The sequence below is a fragment of the Girardinichthys multiradiatus genome, chromosome 6 (assembly GCF_021462225.1).
Source record: "Girardinichthys multiradiatus isolate DD_20200921_A chromosome 6, DD_fGirMul_XY1, whole genome shotgun sequence".
Taxonomy (NCBI): domain Eukaryota; kingdom Metazoa; phylum Chordata; class Actinopteri; order Cyprinodontiformes; family Goodeidae; genus Girardinichthys; species Girardinichthys multiradiatus.
The window spans coordinates 36,486,676-36,507,152 of record NC_061799.1 but is presented as its reverse complement, the minus strand read 5'-3'; the positions used below and the strand labels follow the sequence as shown (position 1 = coordinate 36,507,152).

Sequence of the window (20,477 nt, the reverse complement as noted above, 5' to 3'; positions counted from 1 at the left end):
CTTTCCTTTAATAGGCTTGAATCAAACCCTCTCAACAGCAAACTACATTAGCAATGAGCTTTAGTGGTTGACCCTCCTTATGGAGGATATCATTGACCATCTGCTGGGCAACTGATAAGTCGAGCATTTTTCCCCACGAGTGTGCAGGCCAATAACATTTCTACATTAAAATCCATTTAATGTTGGCCTTATCTTGTGTTTTTTTGTTTCCATCAGCTGTAAACCATAATAATTATAAAAGGTTTGTCATATATACACCTGTATAATAAATCTATGTGTTTTAATTTATTAATTTAATTATTGAAATAAATTAACATGTTCTAATTTATTGAGCACAGCCATAGACCAGATTTTTGTCAGTTAAATGCGTAGACTTTGCCCATCATTAGGTTCAGTCTCATCTTGTATTCTCATGAGAATATCTGATTAGCAACAACAAAAATAGCAAAGCAACCACAGAGCGAAAACGGAGATTGTAGACTGTTGCACTCTATTTAACAGCTAATCAAAAACAGGAGGGCTGTCAATGTACTCGGTGGACATTGGTCATTCTGCTGCAGTGCAGATGGGCCACAGGGAAGCAGAGAGAGATGACTCTGCCTGTCAGGGCCCCCATCTCCAAACCAGCAGGAGCGCCAGCCAATAATCAAAATCCCGGCCAGGGGTCACTCGGTTGCAGAGTTTGTTTGTGAGTCGTGCGTGTAGGTGCATTAACACACACACATAAAGGAGGGAGTTATGCAGAAATATGAGGAATATAAAAAAAAAAAGAAATGTTTGTAATTAAAAGCCAATCTATGATTTCAAGCAGCAGATGGAGAAGGTTTTACAGGGTCTGTTTGTGTGGTCATTAAAGTTTTCCAATGAAACAAAAAAACGGTTTACGAGGCGCTTTTTATGTGAGCAGCAGGCGGCAGATCTGATTCTAAACGTTTGCAGAGCTTTAGGGCTGTGGTGAAACAGTATCCCAGAAGCTGCTGCAGTTGGATGTGGGGACCCTTGTCCTGTTTCCCCTCATGATGACAGTAAGCTGCTGGCTAGGCTCAGACCCCTGGTCGGCTTCGTTTCTCTGGGCCCAGTGACTCTGCTCAGGCTTTAAAAATTAAAAAGCCAGATTTGACACTTGGCTTTAACTCAGCTACTGAGATTAGCTGCTCCGTGTTTGTACATTTAAAGTGAGAAAAACAACTGCTTAGCTGTCACATTTCAGACTGCAAAAAAAAAAAAAAAAACGCAATTACAGAACATTAAAGATAGTATGCCAGCAGTTGAATTTAAGTCATAATCCCCCAGAGGCATAATGTGCATTAAGTTTAGACAGCATAAAATGTGGAACATGTAGACGGCAGTTATAAAACTGGCAAAGTGACAAAAACTGTAGTTAAACTTTATAAACTTTAAACCTACAAACTGCCAATGCAAACACTAAATATACTAGGGAAAGCTGGAGTCTTTTAGTGTACCGGAGTCAAATTCCTTGTTTGTATGTACGAACTTGGCAATAAAGCTGATTCTGATTTTAGAGTTACACTGAAGCCCACTGGAACAAACATGCTAACACTTTCATTTCTACTCTGCGAAGTCGTTATTTTGTTGATGTATGCTTGGATTCAATGTAATAATGAAAATATATAAATATATATATTACTTAACTATGGAAGTAAAATAGCCTCATTAGAATCAGACATTTTCTAGACATTGAATTTATAACACTGATTTTTTATCCTGTGCAATTATGTATGTGAATTTTTTTTTTGTACTTAAAATTTGCCAGCTAAATTCACCTGCAAGAATTTGCTTGAAAAAATTCACCTGCAAAAATTCGCCAAATGTGTTGACCTTCTGGTGACTCATTAAGCCACTATCCAGCAAACTGTGAGACTCGCCTCTGTGTCATGTGATCAAATAAGTGTAATCTGATTGGCTAAAAGACGCTCGACTCAATTGAGTGCTGATTGCTTTGGCTTGAGTCACCAGAAGGTCAACACATTTGCAGGCGAATTTCTGGAGGTAAATTTCTGCAGGTGAATTATTGCAGGTGAATTTTTTCAGGCGAATTCTTGCAGGTGAATTTTTGCTGGCAAATTTTAAGTACAAAAAAAAACATTCACATACATAATTGCACAGGATAAAAATTCAGTGTTATAAATTCAATGTCTAAAAAATGTCTGACTCTAATGAGACTATTTTACTTCCATACTTAACTGCTCACAAAGCCCTGCAGTTCCATCAGACAATAGTAACCCCACAGCATGATGCTCCAACCAACCTGTTTCACAGTGGGTATGGTGTTCTGTTTTGGTTATATTCAGTGTTTCTTCAATTTTAGCCCAAAGATTTAAGTCTGCTTTCTTCAGACTATAACATTCCCCAGTTTTGGAAGATTTTAGCCTGGCCAAGGTGTTTCCTTTGGAAGAAAGGATTCTGTTTTGCAGCCTTTTTGGGAGCAGGCGGTCTAAATTACTGAACTAAATAGTTATCACAATACTCAGAAATATCTCTCACCACACAGCCCTCAAGAGAGGGGAACTTTATTCTTCAAAAGGCGCACATCATCATCTTCATCACAAATTCCAGAAGTCTCCCCCCCTTCACTTCTTAAAGGTATTGGGGTCTTCTTGACCAATTGAAATCATTATTCTCCGTTATATAACATTCCTTGGCACATTCACACTGCTATCTCAACTTTTTCCGAGAATACACTCCTGTCCAACATCTGGAAAACATCAGATTGACGTACGTGACATATTGTAATAACACTCTCATGACTTTATCTGGATTGCAAACTCTCAGGTCAGTTGACCTGGCAGTGTTCGCCAGATTTCCTGGCTGCCTGCAACAACAAGCTCATTTGTCTTTCCTCTCGCCAAGAACTTTCCTCTAATGTAATCTGTTTCCCAAACAGACAGCTTGCATGTCTCCACTCAGAGTGAACTTATCACAGAGTTTATTTTATTATGGTAAAGACAATAATAACACTTTTTTATCTAGTTAAACGGAGCTTTACGCTTCCACACCTTCTTCTTTAGTCCAGACATGTAAATCAGAACAAGTACTGCAGCTCCTTCATGGTTACCATTAGTCTTGACAGCCTGTACTCTGGTATACAGATTTATATATAAAGCTTTTTAATCTTTTGGTACTCTTCTCCTGGATGATACCTTTGTTCAATGACATTTGGGTCCTTTGCAAACTCTCTGGATGTTTTAGCTAAAGCAACAGTTTGCGAAGCTTCATAGCTCAGGAAATTCCTACCAGGACTAAACCTCATTTCAGGTTAATCAGATTCATGACGATTAATAGCAGCTCTGAATTCAAGAAGACTGAATGCTGAAATTGATCATCTGATGGGTGGCTGCACATCTTATTTAAAACACTGCATAAAACACAGAACTGGTTCGAGCAAATTACTTTTGGAAAATCAGATATTTATCATGTTCAAAATGGAGCTGGGAATAAAGTCTGGATCTGCAAATCATTTTTCTCATAAAAGACTCGCTTTACACACTTATCCAGGACTGGAAAACTGGACATTTCCATATTTTTCCACATTGTACAGGCACCTCTTCTGTATTCTATTATGTTAATAGTAACTACCAGTTATAATAACTTCTACTTTTATTTCAGAGATTTAACTTTATTTTTTCTACACTCCCATTTTTTATTTAAACAAAAGGTTAAGGGTTATAACATCTACAAGCTGACATTGACGGCTTTCTGCTGATCCGACCCAACCCTGGTAATTTCTTATGTTCCTTTAGCTTCTGCATGGTTTATAGATCCGTTCTACATCTATTATTAATCATCACCTACAATGCTCGCTGCACTGTTTAGCAGCCCAATGTAAAGCTTCCTAAAAAGTCTCAGCATAACTTATCTTTCTATTGCAGTAGCATAATAAAACAGGGAAAAACCTGCTACAGTTCAATGCTGAGATTTGGACATTTTCTTTTAATTCCCTCAGTACCTTCCTCATTTCGTGAAGTGGCTAGATGGTCCAGTCCTGTTTGTCAAAGTTCAGATTGTTTTACACTTTAATTTTGGCTAAGACTGTTGATATGGAGGAATTAATTTTTTTAATCAATTCTTACCCTATGAAGCTGAAAGCACATCTGCAAAATGTGACATATGGAGCATGTACCGTACCAAAGGACAACAATCATTCTTGACCCATCTCTGTTAGATTTGTAGCCATGATGGAGAGAGATTAGGAGCATGCTGTATAGGGATGGGTGCCTTTCACATTTGAACCGATACCGTACCGATACTCGGTACCTGGGAATCGATACCGGTACTCAATGGTACCAGTTTTGGGTACTTTTGTGTCTGTTTATGTGGTAATAAATGTTAGTTTGTTTAATAATAAAATCTCCAAAACATTCAATTTAACATATTTATTTCTCTATATATAAACTTTAATGAATATATCAAAACAACATCCAGCTGTTTGTATAGTAACATCTCAGTTGTTTCAAACATTTCTTCAACATTAAAACCTTTAACTGACTATGCAGTGTAATGCACAAATTTAAACCCAGCCATGTTGCTGGCTGCAGACGGATCGCTAACGAATGCAGGAGTGCTAACGGGGCTGAATGCAGGAGTTGTAGCTGTAGATCTGAGGCTGACAAAAATTGTCTCTTCAGCCTTGACAAAAATCTTGTGCTTAACCTGGTCAGTGTATATACACACACTCAGAAGAATATAGCGGACCGCCCCTCTTGAATAGTGGTGGAGAAACGTTGCAGGAGCTTCCTCATATTAGAAGTATTCCTGCCGCTGGCCTTGCACACTGCATAACAAATATTGCAGCGAGCGTAATCTGCACCGCATTTTGAAAAGTGGCACCATACTTTCAAGCGCTTTCTATCAGCCATGCTTGCTTTGTTGACGGTACCAGCGGCCACTGACATCATTACGCTCATGTCATTACAGTCTTCCGGCATGGAAAATCACCCACTCTTCCACTTCCTCAGTGTCACAATGATGCGTTTAGGTACGAAATGTGGTACAGTTTGATTTTATGTGAATCAGTACTCTGTAGTACCAACGGAATTCGGTCGGTACCTATAAAAGTACCGAATTCATTACCCACCCCTAATGCTGTAAATACCATACCTGATCCGGTAGACACTATTCCATTTGCCTACATTAGCATGCATCCAAAAAAGAATTATAAATTCAAATAATTAAGAAGACTCAAAAAATAAAGACACCATACAAAATAAGTTTCCCTGCTAAACACCAGCAACACGCTCATCTTATCTAACATATTAAAAATGACAGCATAACAGTCTGGATTGCTCAGGAGTTGGCTGCTCAGTCAGCTCCATGTTCCCAGTTGTGCTGTTCATACATATGCCGCTCTAACCCTCCGTGTGTCCAAACAATGGTACTAAAATTCTCTCATTTGTCCCGCTATGTCTCTGAAAATATTTTTGCGGTGTTCTGGTTATAGTTCTCCTCATTGCCATCATTTTGGCAGGAAGCCATTATGCTGCCTTGTTTACAGCATGATTGTCTTCCTCCAATCACACTGCCAACAGTTGGCAACCCTAGGTCAGTGTTCAGCCAGTTCCGTTTCCCTGTCATATTTCTGTTCATTTTAAAACCAGCTCAATGTGAAGGATAATGTGCAAACGAAAAACAAAAAACACTCCATTTAAATAAGAGCAGATGACTTAACAGGCCATATGCAAATCTGCAGCTACTTTAGTCTGTCAGATTTAATGCTCTAGTGATTGTGGACTGTAAAGTCGGATATCGGATGAATATGTTTTAGGTGTAGAAGCAGGTTTGTGGAATGTAGCGTTTAGTTGCTACTGTTTAACAACAAATGCAACATACCGGCTCGCTCAGGTTAAGGGGTTCAGCACAGTCATTCAGTTTGAATCCAACGTGCTCCCACACTGCAGGTGTTGCGTTTGGCTTTGAAACCAATTCAATCTTTGTTTTTCCAAATCTCCACTAGCGTTTCTCCGGTTTGCTACTCCTCTCAAGGCTCTCATGTTATACTCTGAAGGTACGTAACAAGACCATTCATGCGATAAAGTAGAGGTTGATTAAAAAACTGTAAGAACTAAAGATTAATTGGCTGCATTTAGCAATTTCAACCTACAAAGGCTCTATTTGATATGTGTATTTTAACTGAGTCAGTGAAGTTAGATCCCACAACCATATCTCACAACCACCCCCTAAACAAACAAAACAGTATGTACTTTAATAATAGCGCATTCCCTCTGTATTTTAAACAGGAGCTGCTCAAAGACATTTGAGCAAACACCAACAATGTCAGCTGTTGACTTGCCTCTGGGGAAGATTAATGCTGCTTCTTTACGTTTCTGAAGTGGGAGAGCAGAAATTGTATTTTTAATGGCCTCATAATGGAAAATCTTACAAGGGTGATACAAGACCAAAGGCCAGCTACTTTGAATGCAGCGTGCACGTTCAAAAGATGGATTGAGGAGGAAGAGGTGTTCATTTGTGAAGGTCGACCCGACTGAAAGCCCCAATCCATTTGGGAATGAGGTGAATGCACAATTCTTCACCACAATCTCGCCCAGCCATTCTGCTGGATTTCACGGTGGTCGCCCTCCACGCAGAGACCACATTTCACACTTTGAGTCGTTGCCATGGATACGACACAAAGACATCTGTCAGTGGATGTTGCACCTAACTTCTCTGCTCTGTGTTCAAGTGAAGGGCGAGCGTGGACGCACTTCAACAAACAATAAAAAATAAAATAAAAAAAACACAAAATGCCGTGGAGCAAAAAGCCTGCCACGCAAAAGGCTCAACTGATGAAAAGGCATCCTCGACATGTGTGGGTTTGAGTAACCTGACCCCGTTTGTTTGTACCTCCTCTTACCTGATGGATGATCTCAGACACTGGCAGCTGGTCCATGTATGAGTACATCTCTTCACGCGCCTCTCCATCCACAGGGCTACGAGAGAGAGCAGGACTCTGTCAGCATTCATGCCAGAAAGACAGTCAGGCTGTAATAAATACATAAGACTAAGGAAGAAAAAGTGTGAAAACATACAGGATTTCTGATGAGGGCCTTTTGTGTGCAATCAGATAACACCCCCCCAACACAAATCAACTTGATAATCCTTGTGTAATCAGAATAAATCTACGGCAGCAGCCAATCAGCCCCGGAAGCAACAATTACAACTAATGAATGAAATCAGAAAAAAACATTTGTTTTGTCATACAGCACAAAAATCTATTCAGCAACATGTTCAATACTCTTTTAATGTAGTTTAGGAGTGCTGGAGGAGCTCTAAGCTTCTGAGCCCCACTGAACTACCCACAGATCACTTAAGAAAATAAAAATCATTAATCCAGCATCCAATAAGCTAGGAGCTTCAGAGCCAATTTCAGTGATCATGCAAGGTTTGTTTCAAGTTTGTTTTAGAAAAGTCGTTTAATTAAAAATATACAGTACACACCAAACGTTTGGACACACCTTCTCATTCAAAGAGTTGTCTTTATTTTCATGACTATGAATATTGTAGCTTCACACTGAAGGCATCAAAACTATGAATTAACACATGAGGAATTATATACTGAACAAAAAAGTGTGAAACAACTGAAAATATGTCTTATATTCACTCTGCGGTCCAGCTCATCCAAACCATCTCGATTGGGTTCAGGTCCGGTGACTGTGGAGGCCAGGTCATCTGGCACAGCACCCCATCACTCTCCTTCTTGGTCAAATAGCCCTTACACAGCCTGGAGGTGTGTTTGGGGTCATTGTCCTGTTGAAAAATAAATGATGGTCCAACTAAACACAAACCGGATGGAATAGCATGCCGCTGCAAGATGCTGTGGTAGCCATGCTGGTTCAGTATGCCTTCAATTTTGAATAAATCCCCAACAGTGTCACCAGCAAAGCACCCCCACACCATCACACCTCCTCCTCCATGCTTCACGGTGGGAACCAGGCATGTAGAGTCCATCCATTCACCTCTTCTGCGCCGCACAAAGACACGGTGGTTGGAACCAAAGATCTCAAACTTGGACTCATTAGACCAAAGCACAGATTTCCACTGGTCTAATGTCCATTCCTTGTATTCTTTAGCCCAAACAAGTCTCTTCTGCTTGTTGACTGTCCTCAGCAGTGGTTTCCTAGCAGTTATTTTACCATGAAGGCCTGATTCACACAGTCTCCTCTTAACAGTTGTTCTAGAGATGTGTCTGCTGCTAGAACTCTGTGTGGCATTGACCTGTTCTCTAATCTGAGCTGCTGTTAACCTGCAATTTTTGAGGCTGGTGACTCGGATGAACTTATCGTCCGCAGCAGAGGTGACTCTTGGTCTTCCTTTCCTGGGGCGGTCCTCATGTGAGCCAGTTTCTTTGTAGCGCTTGATGGTTTTTGCGACTGCACTTGGGGACACTTTCAAAGTTTTCCCAATTGTTCGGACTGCTGACCTTCATTTCTTAAAGTAATGATGGCCACTCGTTTTACTTTACTTAGCTGCTTTTTTCTTGCCATTATACAAATTCTAACAGTCTATTCAGTAGGACTATCAGCTGTGTACTGTATCCACCTCCTGCACAACACAACTGATGGTCCCAACCCCATTTATAAGGCTTGAAATCCCACTTATTAAACCTGACAGGGCACACCTGTGAAGTGAAAACCATTTCAGGTGACTACCTCTTGAAGCTCATCAACAGAATGCCAAGAGTGTGCGGAGCAGTAATCAAAGCAAAAGGTGGCTACTTTGAAGAACCTAGAATATAAGACATATTTTCAGTTGTTTCACACTTTTTTGTTCAGTATATAATTCCACATGTGTTAATTCATAGTTTTGATGCTTTCAGTGTGAAGCTACAATATTCATAGTCATGAAAATAAAGAAAACTCTTTGAATGAGGTGTGTCCAAACTTTTGGTCTGTACTGTATATATAGGTGGAAACAAAAACAACAGCTTTTTCACTTTTGCTCATTGATCAAAAGGTTGGACATTTTCATCCTACTTATTCAAAGTAAGATCTTTAAACATTCTGTGAGGCAATTTTCCACATGCAGACAAAAGTCCTTCAGTTAATGTGAACAAAATTAAATTGAATAATTATTGGATTATTAATCCTTCCCCACCGTTTCCCTATGAACAACCTTTAAGTAGAATTTATTTTGAAGACGTTTATTGCAGGGAGCCAAATTTACTGATTAGGGCATGAGATAAGTGATACTTATGACTCAGCATTGCATGATTAAAAGTGCTCTCATGCAGGTTAAACTTCCATCTTTATTCATTACGAAGACACACAGTGGTCATCCACTTAACAGGGTTAAAATACAGTTACAGATAATAATAAATATCATCAACTGAGCAACAGATTCCACATTTAAAATGAAAATATAAATATTCAACATCATTCTCCATTATAGATATGACCACAATTCAAAACAGGAGGGATACTACCTATGACAAAGGCAAAACTCTCATGATGTGCATCTGCAATACGTTTTCTTTACTCTAAATGCCAGAAAAGCAATCATCATCAGGACTTGAACCTGGAAGTATTTATACACTCAATCCCCAGCCGCTGTATTAGGTACATACACCTCTTCAATTGCTTGTTAACAGAGATAAAAAAATCAACCAATAACATGGAAACAGCTCAATGTATATAGGCCTCTTAGACATTGTGAAGATGACTTGCTGAAGTTTAAACCTGAGTATCATGAGAAAGAAAGGGGATTTCAGTGACTGAATGTGGCATGAAAGACAGTGCCCAATTGGCTGGTCCAAGTATTACAGATACTCAGATACTGATCTACTGGGATTTTCATGCACGACCATCTTTTGGGATTGTCCGAAGTAGGGCTGCAGCAAACGATTATTTTGCTAATCGATTAATCTGTCAACTATTTTTTTGATTAATCGATTAATAATCAGATAGCAAAAGGTGCTTAATAGGAGATTTGTTTATACAGAAGTGGTGCTGAGTGTGTTGTTCTTTCAGCAACCGTTCAAGCAGTGCTTGCTTTAAGTGTTGAAGAGCCAAACTTACGTCAGTGATTTGTTTGTTTAGTTTTGCATTAGTAGGCACTGCCTGCTATTGAGAGGTTTTAAAGGTGTCATAATGGCTCGACATATTCAAGCAACTATTACGGTGTCATTCGTTTGATATTTAGGACAAAAAAATCTTATGTCGTTTTTTTCAACGTCCAGATGCCCTGAGCCTGGTTCAGCGGAGAGGTTCCCGTCTACTGTCATCGCCAGATTACTCAGACAGTGCTGCTGCAAATTGTTGATGCAACTGACTGGACTGGACTTCCTTGGATAATTAAACGATGAACTAAAACTGACTGTCTTGCATAATCATTTGAACTAAATTTAATTGTATGATTTCACAGTTGCCAACTGGAATGTGTTAATGTTGCATTTGTTGGGATTTGGCCCTATGTAAAAATACTAGGGCTGCAACTAACAATTATTTTGCTAATCCACTAATCTGTTAACTATTTTTTTCAATTAACCAATTAAGCAAAAAGGTGCTTAACAGGAGATTTTTTACAGAATTTGAAACAGGTGAAGCTAAAGCTATGCCACTTGAGGAGTTCTGAATAGAGCATATTTACAGACAAAGGTTTTCATCTTAAATGCAAAATGTATAGTTTTGAACTGTTTTTGCTTAATTACTGCTCTGAGTGGGTCGTTCTTTCAGCAAACAGCATGTTTTAGAGTAATAACACCCCAGTTAACAATTACTTGATCACTAAATTAGTTGATAATTATTTCAATAATCGATTAATCACAATTAATCTGATTAATTGTTTCAGTCATAACAAATACTTAACTGAAATCCAAAAAACCCCTAAAAAACCAAACGTGACCTAAATTTCTTTCAGGAAAAGATCTCCATGGTGAGTAAGAAGAAATAGGCTTATGGACAAGAGCAACTGAAAAGTCGGAGAGGATTTGAGAAACAGACTAAGATGATCAAGAAATATGTGAAAAATCAAGAAAAGCCAGAGCACAAGAAATACAAGAAGACAGCTTAAAGTCGCACAGGAGTAATGACTGTACATACAAAATATCAATCCCGGATATTAATCAAATTGTAACACAACGGCCACTCAAGAAGAAAGTCATCAAACCAATTTCCAAGCTTGAATGAGAGTTCATGAGAAAGATTTCTATGGGGAATTGTCCAGTAAGGAGTAGGAAGTCAGAGGAGAGGTTATCTGAGAGCAATAGTTAGGAGATCTAACAAACCGGCACAATGCCCGAGGACTCAAAATCACTCTGTGGTTATTTTGCCACAGTGGTGAAATACCACATATAAAATAATAGTTCAGCTTGGAAAAAAACAAAACATTCCGTCAGCATCCAGGCAAATGTTCTGGTTCAGACCAGCAAATATTAATGCCTATACATACTCTGAAAGAACAGAGAAATATGTCGTCTTTCCCAGGGATGCAAGAACAAGAGGGCATTCTGTACTTGCAGCTTGTTCTTGACACATTATTCATGCAGAATGTTTTTTCTTGTGTGCTGTCCAAGAACAGTGATATATAAATGCTGCAGTAGGAGAGACCTATGATGATTCCCCAGAAGTTCTGCACTTCAGCTCTTGTAAAGGATGAGATCTTCTGGCCAGAAATAACTCAAGTAAAAGAACAAATCTCTATGTTCTTAGGGAGTATTTATGGCCTTTACTCTGACACAGGTATCTTCACGCCTTTTCTTGGAACTGATTAGTCCAGGATATTTTGTATTGGTGAGCTGTGAAGGGAATATGTAAAACAGAGGCAGTGAATGGAAGCAGCTCAAAGTCTGACTTTTCTACACATAAGTCTGTTTTAGCTGTGATGGTTTAACTGCACTGCATTCATGTAGCTGTAAGAAAATTCAAGTGGCATGGGTGACGGAGCCCACATAATGTTTTTAGTCATTTCACACTCAGTTTTCTCACAACATGATGTCCTTAGGCCCAAACGCTTGACTTCCAGCTAATGCTACACATGTGGCGGTTGAAAGGGAAGTTAAATACAGATACACAGGAAGTTAGCAAGGTCATTCAAGTTAATCATCGTGGGTAAACATGCAAGAAAAATGTCTGAAGAGAGCAGTTATTGATTTAGCCTAATAAATCGTTCCACAGATAACAGCGGACGCTTTGTGCTGACTGAAGAAAACATAAAAAGCAAAAATTGCAGTAAAGAAAAAAAAAACAACACTTTCCTAAGAAACTTTATGTTCACAAATGGCTGCGAAGGTTTTGCTGCCGACTCTACTATATCTATCAGTCAAAGCTTTGGCATAAGAATGCGTTGTGTTCTCATTCTTCATCTTAGGGTTGTTGGGCCCATTTGGGTCAACTGTTTCATATTCCTGGGGAAAAGGGTGTTTTAAAACAGAGTAAATGTTTGTTTAGTGGGTGAGGAGAAATCTGCCCAGTTCACCTACTGACATTTAATCTCACCAGTATGTTTCTGAATTGCAGGACATTTGGGGAAAGTGAGAGCGCTCACAGCAGCCTTTGTTGGCAATAACCAGTCAAAAACAAATAGGTTCGACATGTTCCTGTACAGATGGTCTATTTCTCATGAAAACCTTTCTGTGTCATAAGGCAGTCACACACTGTATTTCGTTTTTAGAGAGGCATGGCACCTTCAGGCTTTTTTAGTGCTAGAAAAGTCTGCTTAAAATGACTCATCTGCTGAGAAAAAATATGATTGTGATTATATTTGTCATTTATTACATGTCAAAATATATTTTCTATGCAAGTCATATTCGAAGGGTATAAAATGTTTTCAGAGAGACCTTTTAAGGGAGTGTCTTATTGTCAGTACAATTGTAAGGATGGTGATGTAATTCATCTCTATGGTTCTAAATAAAGACATTTAAATATGCTGATAACCGGTAATCTGATTTTTGAGACTATTATTATTATTATTATTATTATTATTATTAATAATAATATTAAAGTAGAAGTACATAGACTACAGACTACAATAGACTACAGTACATGTTTCGATGGGGCCTATTCATCAGATCAAAAGTACTTTTAAAAAATATTAACCTTTATTTTTATTGATTTGATGTAATTTTCTAACCTTAAATGTTGTGTTTCCATTAGCTGGAAGAGGAAAACCACCATAATTAACAGAAATAAAGGGAAAACTTGTGCCTATCTCCAGCAGTCTACGGGCGAGAGGCAGGGTACATCCTGGTTAGGTCGCCAGTCCATTGCAGGGCAACACACAAACAATCATGCACACACTCATTCACACACCTAGGGGCAATTTAGAGTGACCAATTAACCTCACAGGCATGTCTTTGGACTGTGGGAGGAAGACAGAGTACCCGGAGAAAACCCACGCATGCACGGGGGAGAACATGCAAACTCCATGCAGAAAGCATGGACCCAGGACCTTCGTGCTGCAAGGCAACAGTGCTACCAACTGCACCACCGTGCAGCCCCATATGAACTTTATATAATATTCCAATTTATTGAACATGACTACATAAGCTAAAAATTCAAGCGTCAAGATATTTTAGCTCCTCTGACTTATCAAATACTGCAATAAAGGTTTGAAACTTTTCTGCAGTACCACTGTTTCATTGAAAACCTCTTCTTAGTATGTCTGTCTGAAACTGAGCCAGGCACAGCAGTCCCAACTAAATGTCACAGCCAAGTGGAGGTTCAAAAAACTGACTGTCTTTCATTGAAAGTTCATGCCAGCCAGCCTCTGACAAAGTGGGCCAAAAGCTCTCGTGAGCTACTACTGACTACTCGCAGTGAAGCAACCTGTTTGCCTATTCTTTTTGTTTCTTTCTTCACTCCTGAGTTATTACACCACAACAAGTTTCTTTCAGCATTTTGCCCTATTGCCCTCCTCCTTTATTCCTTCCCGTTTGATGCTCCCCTCTCTACATGTCTGTGCAGTCTGACGGACAGAGAAAACGGGATGAGCCAGCAAGCAGGGCGGCGATCCCACGCTCAGCCCTCCATGAGCTCAGATCACTTTCTGCTTTTAAAAACATCGCAGCCGCTCTACCCCTCCCCTTTTAACTTGGCTACAAGATTTGAGTTCTAATTCAGTGAATACTATTGTTCACTTTATTCCGCATGAAGATATTTCTGGGAAGGATTTCTCCATTCTTGTAAATGATCATAATAGATGTGGCTGCCTCCAGCTTTGCTGCTGCTGCCGTATCCAGCTGCCATCTAAAGGCCTAACTAATTTCTTTGTACCATCTGCCCCACTAAAAGCCTAAGCGGTGTTTGTACACTCAATCTAGTGAGGGCTGCAGGTCACAAATAACATTAGGCTTACACTATGATTCAATGGAGACTGAATTTAGGTGTTATTCGACACTTGCAATTATTCCAGGAACTGTGTAACCTGTAGGCAAATGTGTTGCAGTCAAATATTTCCCGTAGCTTGAAGTGAATCGCAGTGGAGAGGATGTTTAAATGGACATAGGCTTAATACCAGTAAGTGCAATTCAGTTAATGGAAGGCCAAGCTGAGTAAAGGATCCAGAAATATGCCCTAGCTAAAAAATGAGTTCCAGTCAAGGATGTGCACTCCTCTGCTTGTCTACATGGCTGAACAGGCAGACAAAAGTAGAGTAAAGCAGCACTACATTTATTACAAACCTGGCTGTGTGAGCTGTATGTAATTATCTCTCTGTGGGGACACTCAGAGCACTCTTCAACCCATTTTCTGGTCTTATGAAACAATATATTTTAACAGTAGCAATAGCATCTGGTCAGAGGGTCACAAAATGAACCTAATCGACAATCTCATTGTGATTACTTCAAGCAATCATCCTTATTTGTTGGCAAAGGTTACAACCCAGCTTTTGTCATTAATGCTGATTAATATTAAACAAATAAAAAAAGGAAATACTCTGTTTTTGAAGTTGTTTTAGCTTATCCTGTTAATTGTCAACAGAGGATGAGAAAAATGTCAATAAATACCTCTATTTGATATAAAACAAGAAAATAATTGACAATAAATTATAACATTTTTAAAAATGGAATAAAATAAGGGAATTAAACCCATTAAAAGATTTCAACCAACATTTGTTTTTACCAAAAATCATATAAATGAAAAACAAAATGTACACACATCTAACAATTTGATGAGTTAAAACAAAACTATGCACAACAAAAAAACATTTTATAAACTGCACTTCGAGCAGGACAGTGAAAACGCGCCTTCCTACCACACTTGGAAAGTGACAGCGCAAGATGTAAACACCTACCTTGCAAGCCCAATGTAATGTGTGGGGGGCTGGTTTCACGTAGTTTTTGTCTTTTAATACCTAACTTTTCCAACCACGGGACATTTTGTACCCATATTTAAAGCAGATTTCTCTAAATTACATATAACTTACTATAAGGAAATGTGTTTACGTGACTAATAAATATTATCCACCAGCAGGAAGTTGCTGAGGTATTTTGATTGTGTCTTTGGTCAGAATTTTTCATGTTCCCAGTGCTACCTGTGGCTACAGAATGGACATTTGAATGGGATGAAATAGCAAGCATAGGTGTGAAATAGTGGAACAATTGGCATACGGCCTACTTGACCTTCCCTGTCAATTGAAATGGCCTCTATTATATTCTCGCTGAAGAATACGTTGAAAGTGACAGGGGTGTCATTGTGGAAATGCAACATTACACATGAACAACACAAGCGAAGGTGATCCAAAAGGAATCCAGCTGCATAAATCACAGAATGCAGATTTCTTAAAAGGGTACCTGATGTTTTACCTTTTGTACAAATTTGACAAGAAAACCTACCATTTTCAGATCTTTGTGAGACTTTTTTTGTTTCTTACTTTTTTGGATCACTTGATCAAACCACATCCTCCCAGGTTTGCACAGAATGTCAAATTGTGATTATAACTGAAGATGTCTTCCTGCTAAATGAGACGCAATCATTTATTTTAGCGATTATAGCCCCGGAGAAGAAAAGTATCCATTCTACTGTGTGCCATAGTTCAGTGTTCATTAGAGAGACAGCCTCAAGTGGTGACAAAGTTGTAGACACAAAGCTGAGATAGTTTGGACAAGTGCAGAGGAGATAGAGTGGATATATTGGAAAAAGCACGATGAAACTACCGGGGAAAGGAAAAGGAGGACAACAAAAAAGCCTCAAGGATGCAGTGAAGACGTTTTAAGAGGGTTGCTGTGACAGAGGAAGATGGTAGGGAAAAGGTGACAAGGAGGCAGATTATCATCTGCTCCTAAGAAATCTTGAAATGTCCTTTTTAATTTTCTCTCAATTTTGAGACTAAGATGATTTGATGATTTTTCACAAATTAAATTGGATGTTTCAGGTTGACATGCATCAGAGCCAGTGCGTTTGGAAGAAAAGCTTCCATAAAAATCATAGGGACGACGGGGAGACATTGTAAGGATAACTTAAGTTGCATTTTTTGCCTCACATTTTACTGGCACATCACACACTATGTGATGCATGAAAACAGAGATGCAACAAAAAAATAAATTTTTGAGGTTTAAAAGCCTGATCAGTGACAGGCTAGCTGCTTCAAAAAGATCTCCCTTTTGGTACGGGGAACTCACCAGAACTAAATACTAACAGGTCGCACTCACAACACTTTTCAGACTGGAAGTTGTTATAGAAGGAGGAAGACTTAGTTACCACCAGTGAAGTGTTTAAAAATTAAGTACGAGAAAGTACAAAACCTTTAAGATGCTATTTGAATAGTATTTTCTACAGAGATATGCCTGGACTTCGCTCAGACAGCAACTTTTACACACGAAGTGAGACTTCAGCAGATAACGAGAAGGCCTGCTGATCAGCTTTATCTTTTTGAACTTTCTTTTTCTGGCTTCATGGAACATTCTCCACTGAAAATACTGGGAGCCTTCTGGAAATCTCAGGGGTCTACATTGTCTAGGGAATGTAGACAGATACAGCACCTCACAGTCAGTAATGCCAAAAATGCCAACTTAAGATGAAGGGAAAAATGTCAACTCAATCATTTCAGTAGAAGTAAAGCCCCAGCAGCTGTTCTGACTCACACAGTGTGACGTCGCCTCTGTTCCTAATAGGAATCTTTAATACAGACTCATGGCAAGAAGACCTGAAAATTTTGTTGAATGCTCCACATTTTAGTTCTTAAATGAAAGTTTTCCTGGCAAAGAGGTTCCAGGGATCAACCAGGGCTGATACTGGAGCCAAATATTACCTGGTTCTTCAAACAAATCTTATTTGGGTTTCCACAAATCTTACCATTTATAACTCAGAATCCCCTACAAACAGATGTACTAATATTACCTCATTAATTTACCAATGTATGTTTAAACAACACACAGGGTTTGAGAATGATTCACAGTCAAGCGTGCTGGAAACAAACTAAAGTATAAGCTGGATTCAAGTCAGAACTGACAGCAAGAATTATTACCACTAACAGGTGATATTAAAAGCACAACAGTGTTTAAGAACTTAATGAACATAGAGTTTATCGATTCTACAGAATCCAATTAATCAGTTAATCCAACATTTTATTTATGCTTATTGCTCAAACTTGAAAAACCCTGAAAAACAGGGTTTTAGTAAACTAAGACAAGCTAAAATTAGGACTTTTTTAGATCCCTTTGAAATCTTTAAGAATTACATTTTATACAAAGATTTAAGATAATCTGCTTGCCTAATAGTTTATATTTAACTTATGTAAAAAATATACGTTAAATATGATTGTATCCACTGTACTTTGTGTTCTTTTAGCTCTCTAATTTGACTCCATGGCATTTACCCCTGTAAGTTACAGAGCTTCAAGGCCTTCACATACAGTAAGCTTCACAACAGCCATTTTCAGTCGGGTTTCAGTCAAGCACTGAAATCCCAGAGTTTCCACCGGACAAAAGAAGCTGGTTATACATAAGAATGCTTTGACTTTCCCTGATTTCCCTAAAGTGACCACAGTTTTAAGGATAAGACTTTTCAGGGTTTTACAGTAAGACTGAATGTTTGAATTTCCTCTGGCAGTGCTATTTACTTCCCTACATCAGGGCATTTGTGGCTCTGTTATGGCGTAATAATGCCTAATTTCCTCAGCAAGAACTATAGCACATTTTACGAATAAATATATTTTTCAAAAATCTAAAAATACAATGCATGAAGCCATAAATGAACAAATTTGCACATTTAGACATCACTAAAGATAGTTTAAGACCTGGGCTTATTTTAACGCCTAAAAGTAAAGTTGACTACATTTTGGGCTATTTAATACTTTTTGGGATTGTGCAGATCTCGTTGTTTTTCTTTTTCTTTCAAAAGCAAATGCTAAATCAAGTATTTTAACCATGGCATATACAATGTTTTGATTGGTCGTTGGTCTCCATATTCACACGTGTACCTCCTAATAAAAACGCGCCCTGTCGTCTGGCCCAGTTCAGATTTGGAGCCATCATAGAACCAGTTTTATGGGACCACAGCCAAAACCTGTGGCTAAAATAAACATTTAAAACAAACGTTGCTAAGCAAATAGTGGCACCTTTTAGCAGTGGAACCACTTTGGTATAAAAACTCCCAAGAAGGTCAAGGAATGATTAAACTGGAGACTGGAAAACGGCCACAAAATTAAAAAAATTCAAAACTCCATCTCTACATTGGATACACGTCTCTGTTTTTATAGATCTAGTTTTCAGTTTCACCAGCCATGACTTGCCTCAAGCTAACAATACAGGTGAAAATAAAGGTCAGATTTTAACATCAAAATCAATATTCTACACCCAAACATTAGAAAAATGAGAGGTCAGGGTGGGGAAAACAAGTATAATCTCTAGGATATTTTGTTTTTCTCTTTTTCTTAAGAAATCACATTTTCTGGAAGAGATCCAGACCTCTGGCAAATTTAGATTTTAATGTTACCGACAGGTTTATTCCGGTTTCTGAAGTAATTTTACTGCTTTGGAGCGACTCAGCCAGAGTCCTTACTTGATACAGAATCCATAAGGGGCCTAATGATTAGGGTGATGGCAAGAAGGCCTTCTAACTTCAAAGACTCACACCTCAATTCCAGAGGAAACATGCAAACAAGCTGTTCAGCAATTATAAAACATATTCCATGGCTGTGAGGCCAGTAAATTATACATTGATTACTGAGAAGGATATTAATACCATTTATACTCCTTTAACATTGTTTTTTTTTTATCTTTTGAGAAACCAGTCTTATTGCCCATGAAAAAAAAAAACTTATTGGTTGAATTAAAATAATCTTAAATCTAAATTTTTCAGGGGTATTTATAATGTTGAGTCTCACTTTACTTTTAGTTAGGAGACTTGGCTTCCACTTGTAACTGTCCAGCTGAGTGCTAAACTAGCTAAGCTAGCTTAACCTATTATTTAACCAACTTAACCAATAGGTTGACAGACCACTCATCAGTAATTGTTTGACTTATTGAAGAACCTGCAGAAAAAAACTAGATTACCAGCTTCTGGCCAATGTCAAATTCAAAACCAATCAGATTCAGTTCTTTTTATGCCAAACATGCATCAAACATCCTAATTAGCATTACACCTACCATTTCACATTTTTAAAATAAGTGTTTCTACATTCTCATTTATGTAATCTGCGACTTCTGGGGCAAATATTTTAACCACCAGTAGATTATTTAATAATCCAAATGTTAGAGATCAGATCTATTCAATTATTCTGAAACTTAATGGGGAGGCTGCTTTAGATTATTCTCACACACAACTTACTACAATTTAACCCTGAGCAGACGCAGTCCACTTGTTTAAAATACAGTCAAGTCCCTCCTGAATAAGCCCAATGTTGCCTGAAAAGTACCAATTCTTCGAAGCAGAGAGGGGCAGCTCCTGCTGCTCCTCGGCTGCCTTTGTAAACTTTGCTCTGAAGCATCAAATGAATTAGGCAGTTGCTGGAATCTTGCATCAGAAATAAAGAAGTGACTGAATCAGGCCAGCTGCCAGCTTAGTAACAAACTGTGCCTGATTCTGTGTTGTGTCAGACCTACTGCGTCAAGCCTAATCAATAATAAAGTAATAGGGGAAAGCTGTGGGCAATGGCTAACTGGCCTGGGGCCAAAACAGTCACTGACCAAAACTTGCATTGCAATTTGCCTTTGATTAGTTGCCCTGCACATTATAATCACCAATACACTCTGGTGGTCTAATTAAACCCTGTTTAATTAAATTATTAAGAGTGTGTGTGTTTTTATGTGCATATGTGTTAAATGTTTGTAACTGAAGCTTTTTTACAAATATTAAAGACCCAACCTCCAAACTAATTAGTATGACAGCTGTCTCATATATGAATCCAATCAGTGAATGCATTAATATGTCAGTATGTGAATTACTTGCGCTTTCCGTGTGAACTGTGCTGAATGTGAAACTAGTTTGAGGAAAAAACTGTATGTCACTCATGAAAGCTCTCTACAGCCATCTTGTGGCCGCGCCTGCTCATCACACCTACTAAATTGGATTAATAAGTAGGCAAATTCA

General features: G+C 38.5%; 1 protein-coding gene across 1 annotated transcript in view; it reads right to left on the bottom strand.

The window, feature by feature from the left end:
• pigk (phosphatidylinositol glycan anchor biosynthesis, class K) overlaps positions 1–20,477 on the bottom strand; it is a 52,072-nt gene that overhangs the window by 14,590 nt on the left and 17,005 nt on the right. The window contains exon 10 of the mRNA XM_047369260.1: positions 6,869–6,944. Within this exon, the coding sequence (XP_047225216.1) occupies positions 6,869–6,944 (76 nt within the window). The remainder of the gene's footprint in view (positions 1–6,868; positions 6,945–20,477) is intronic.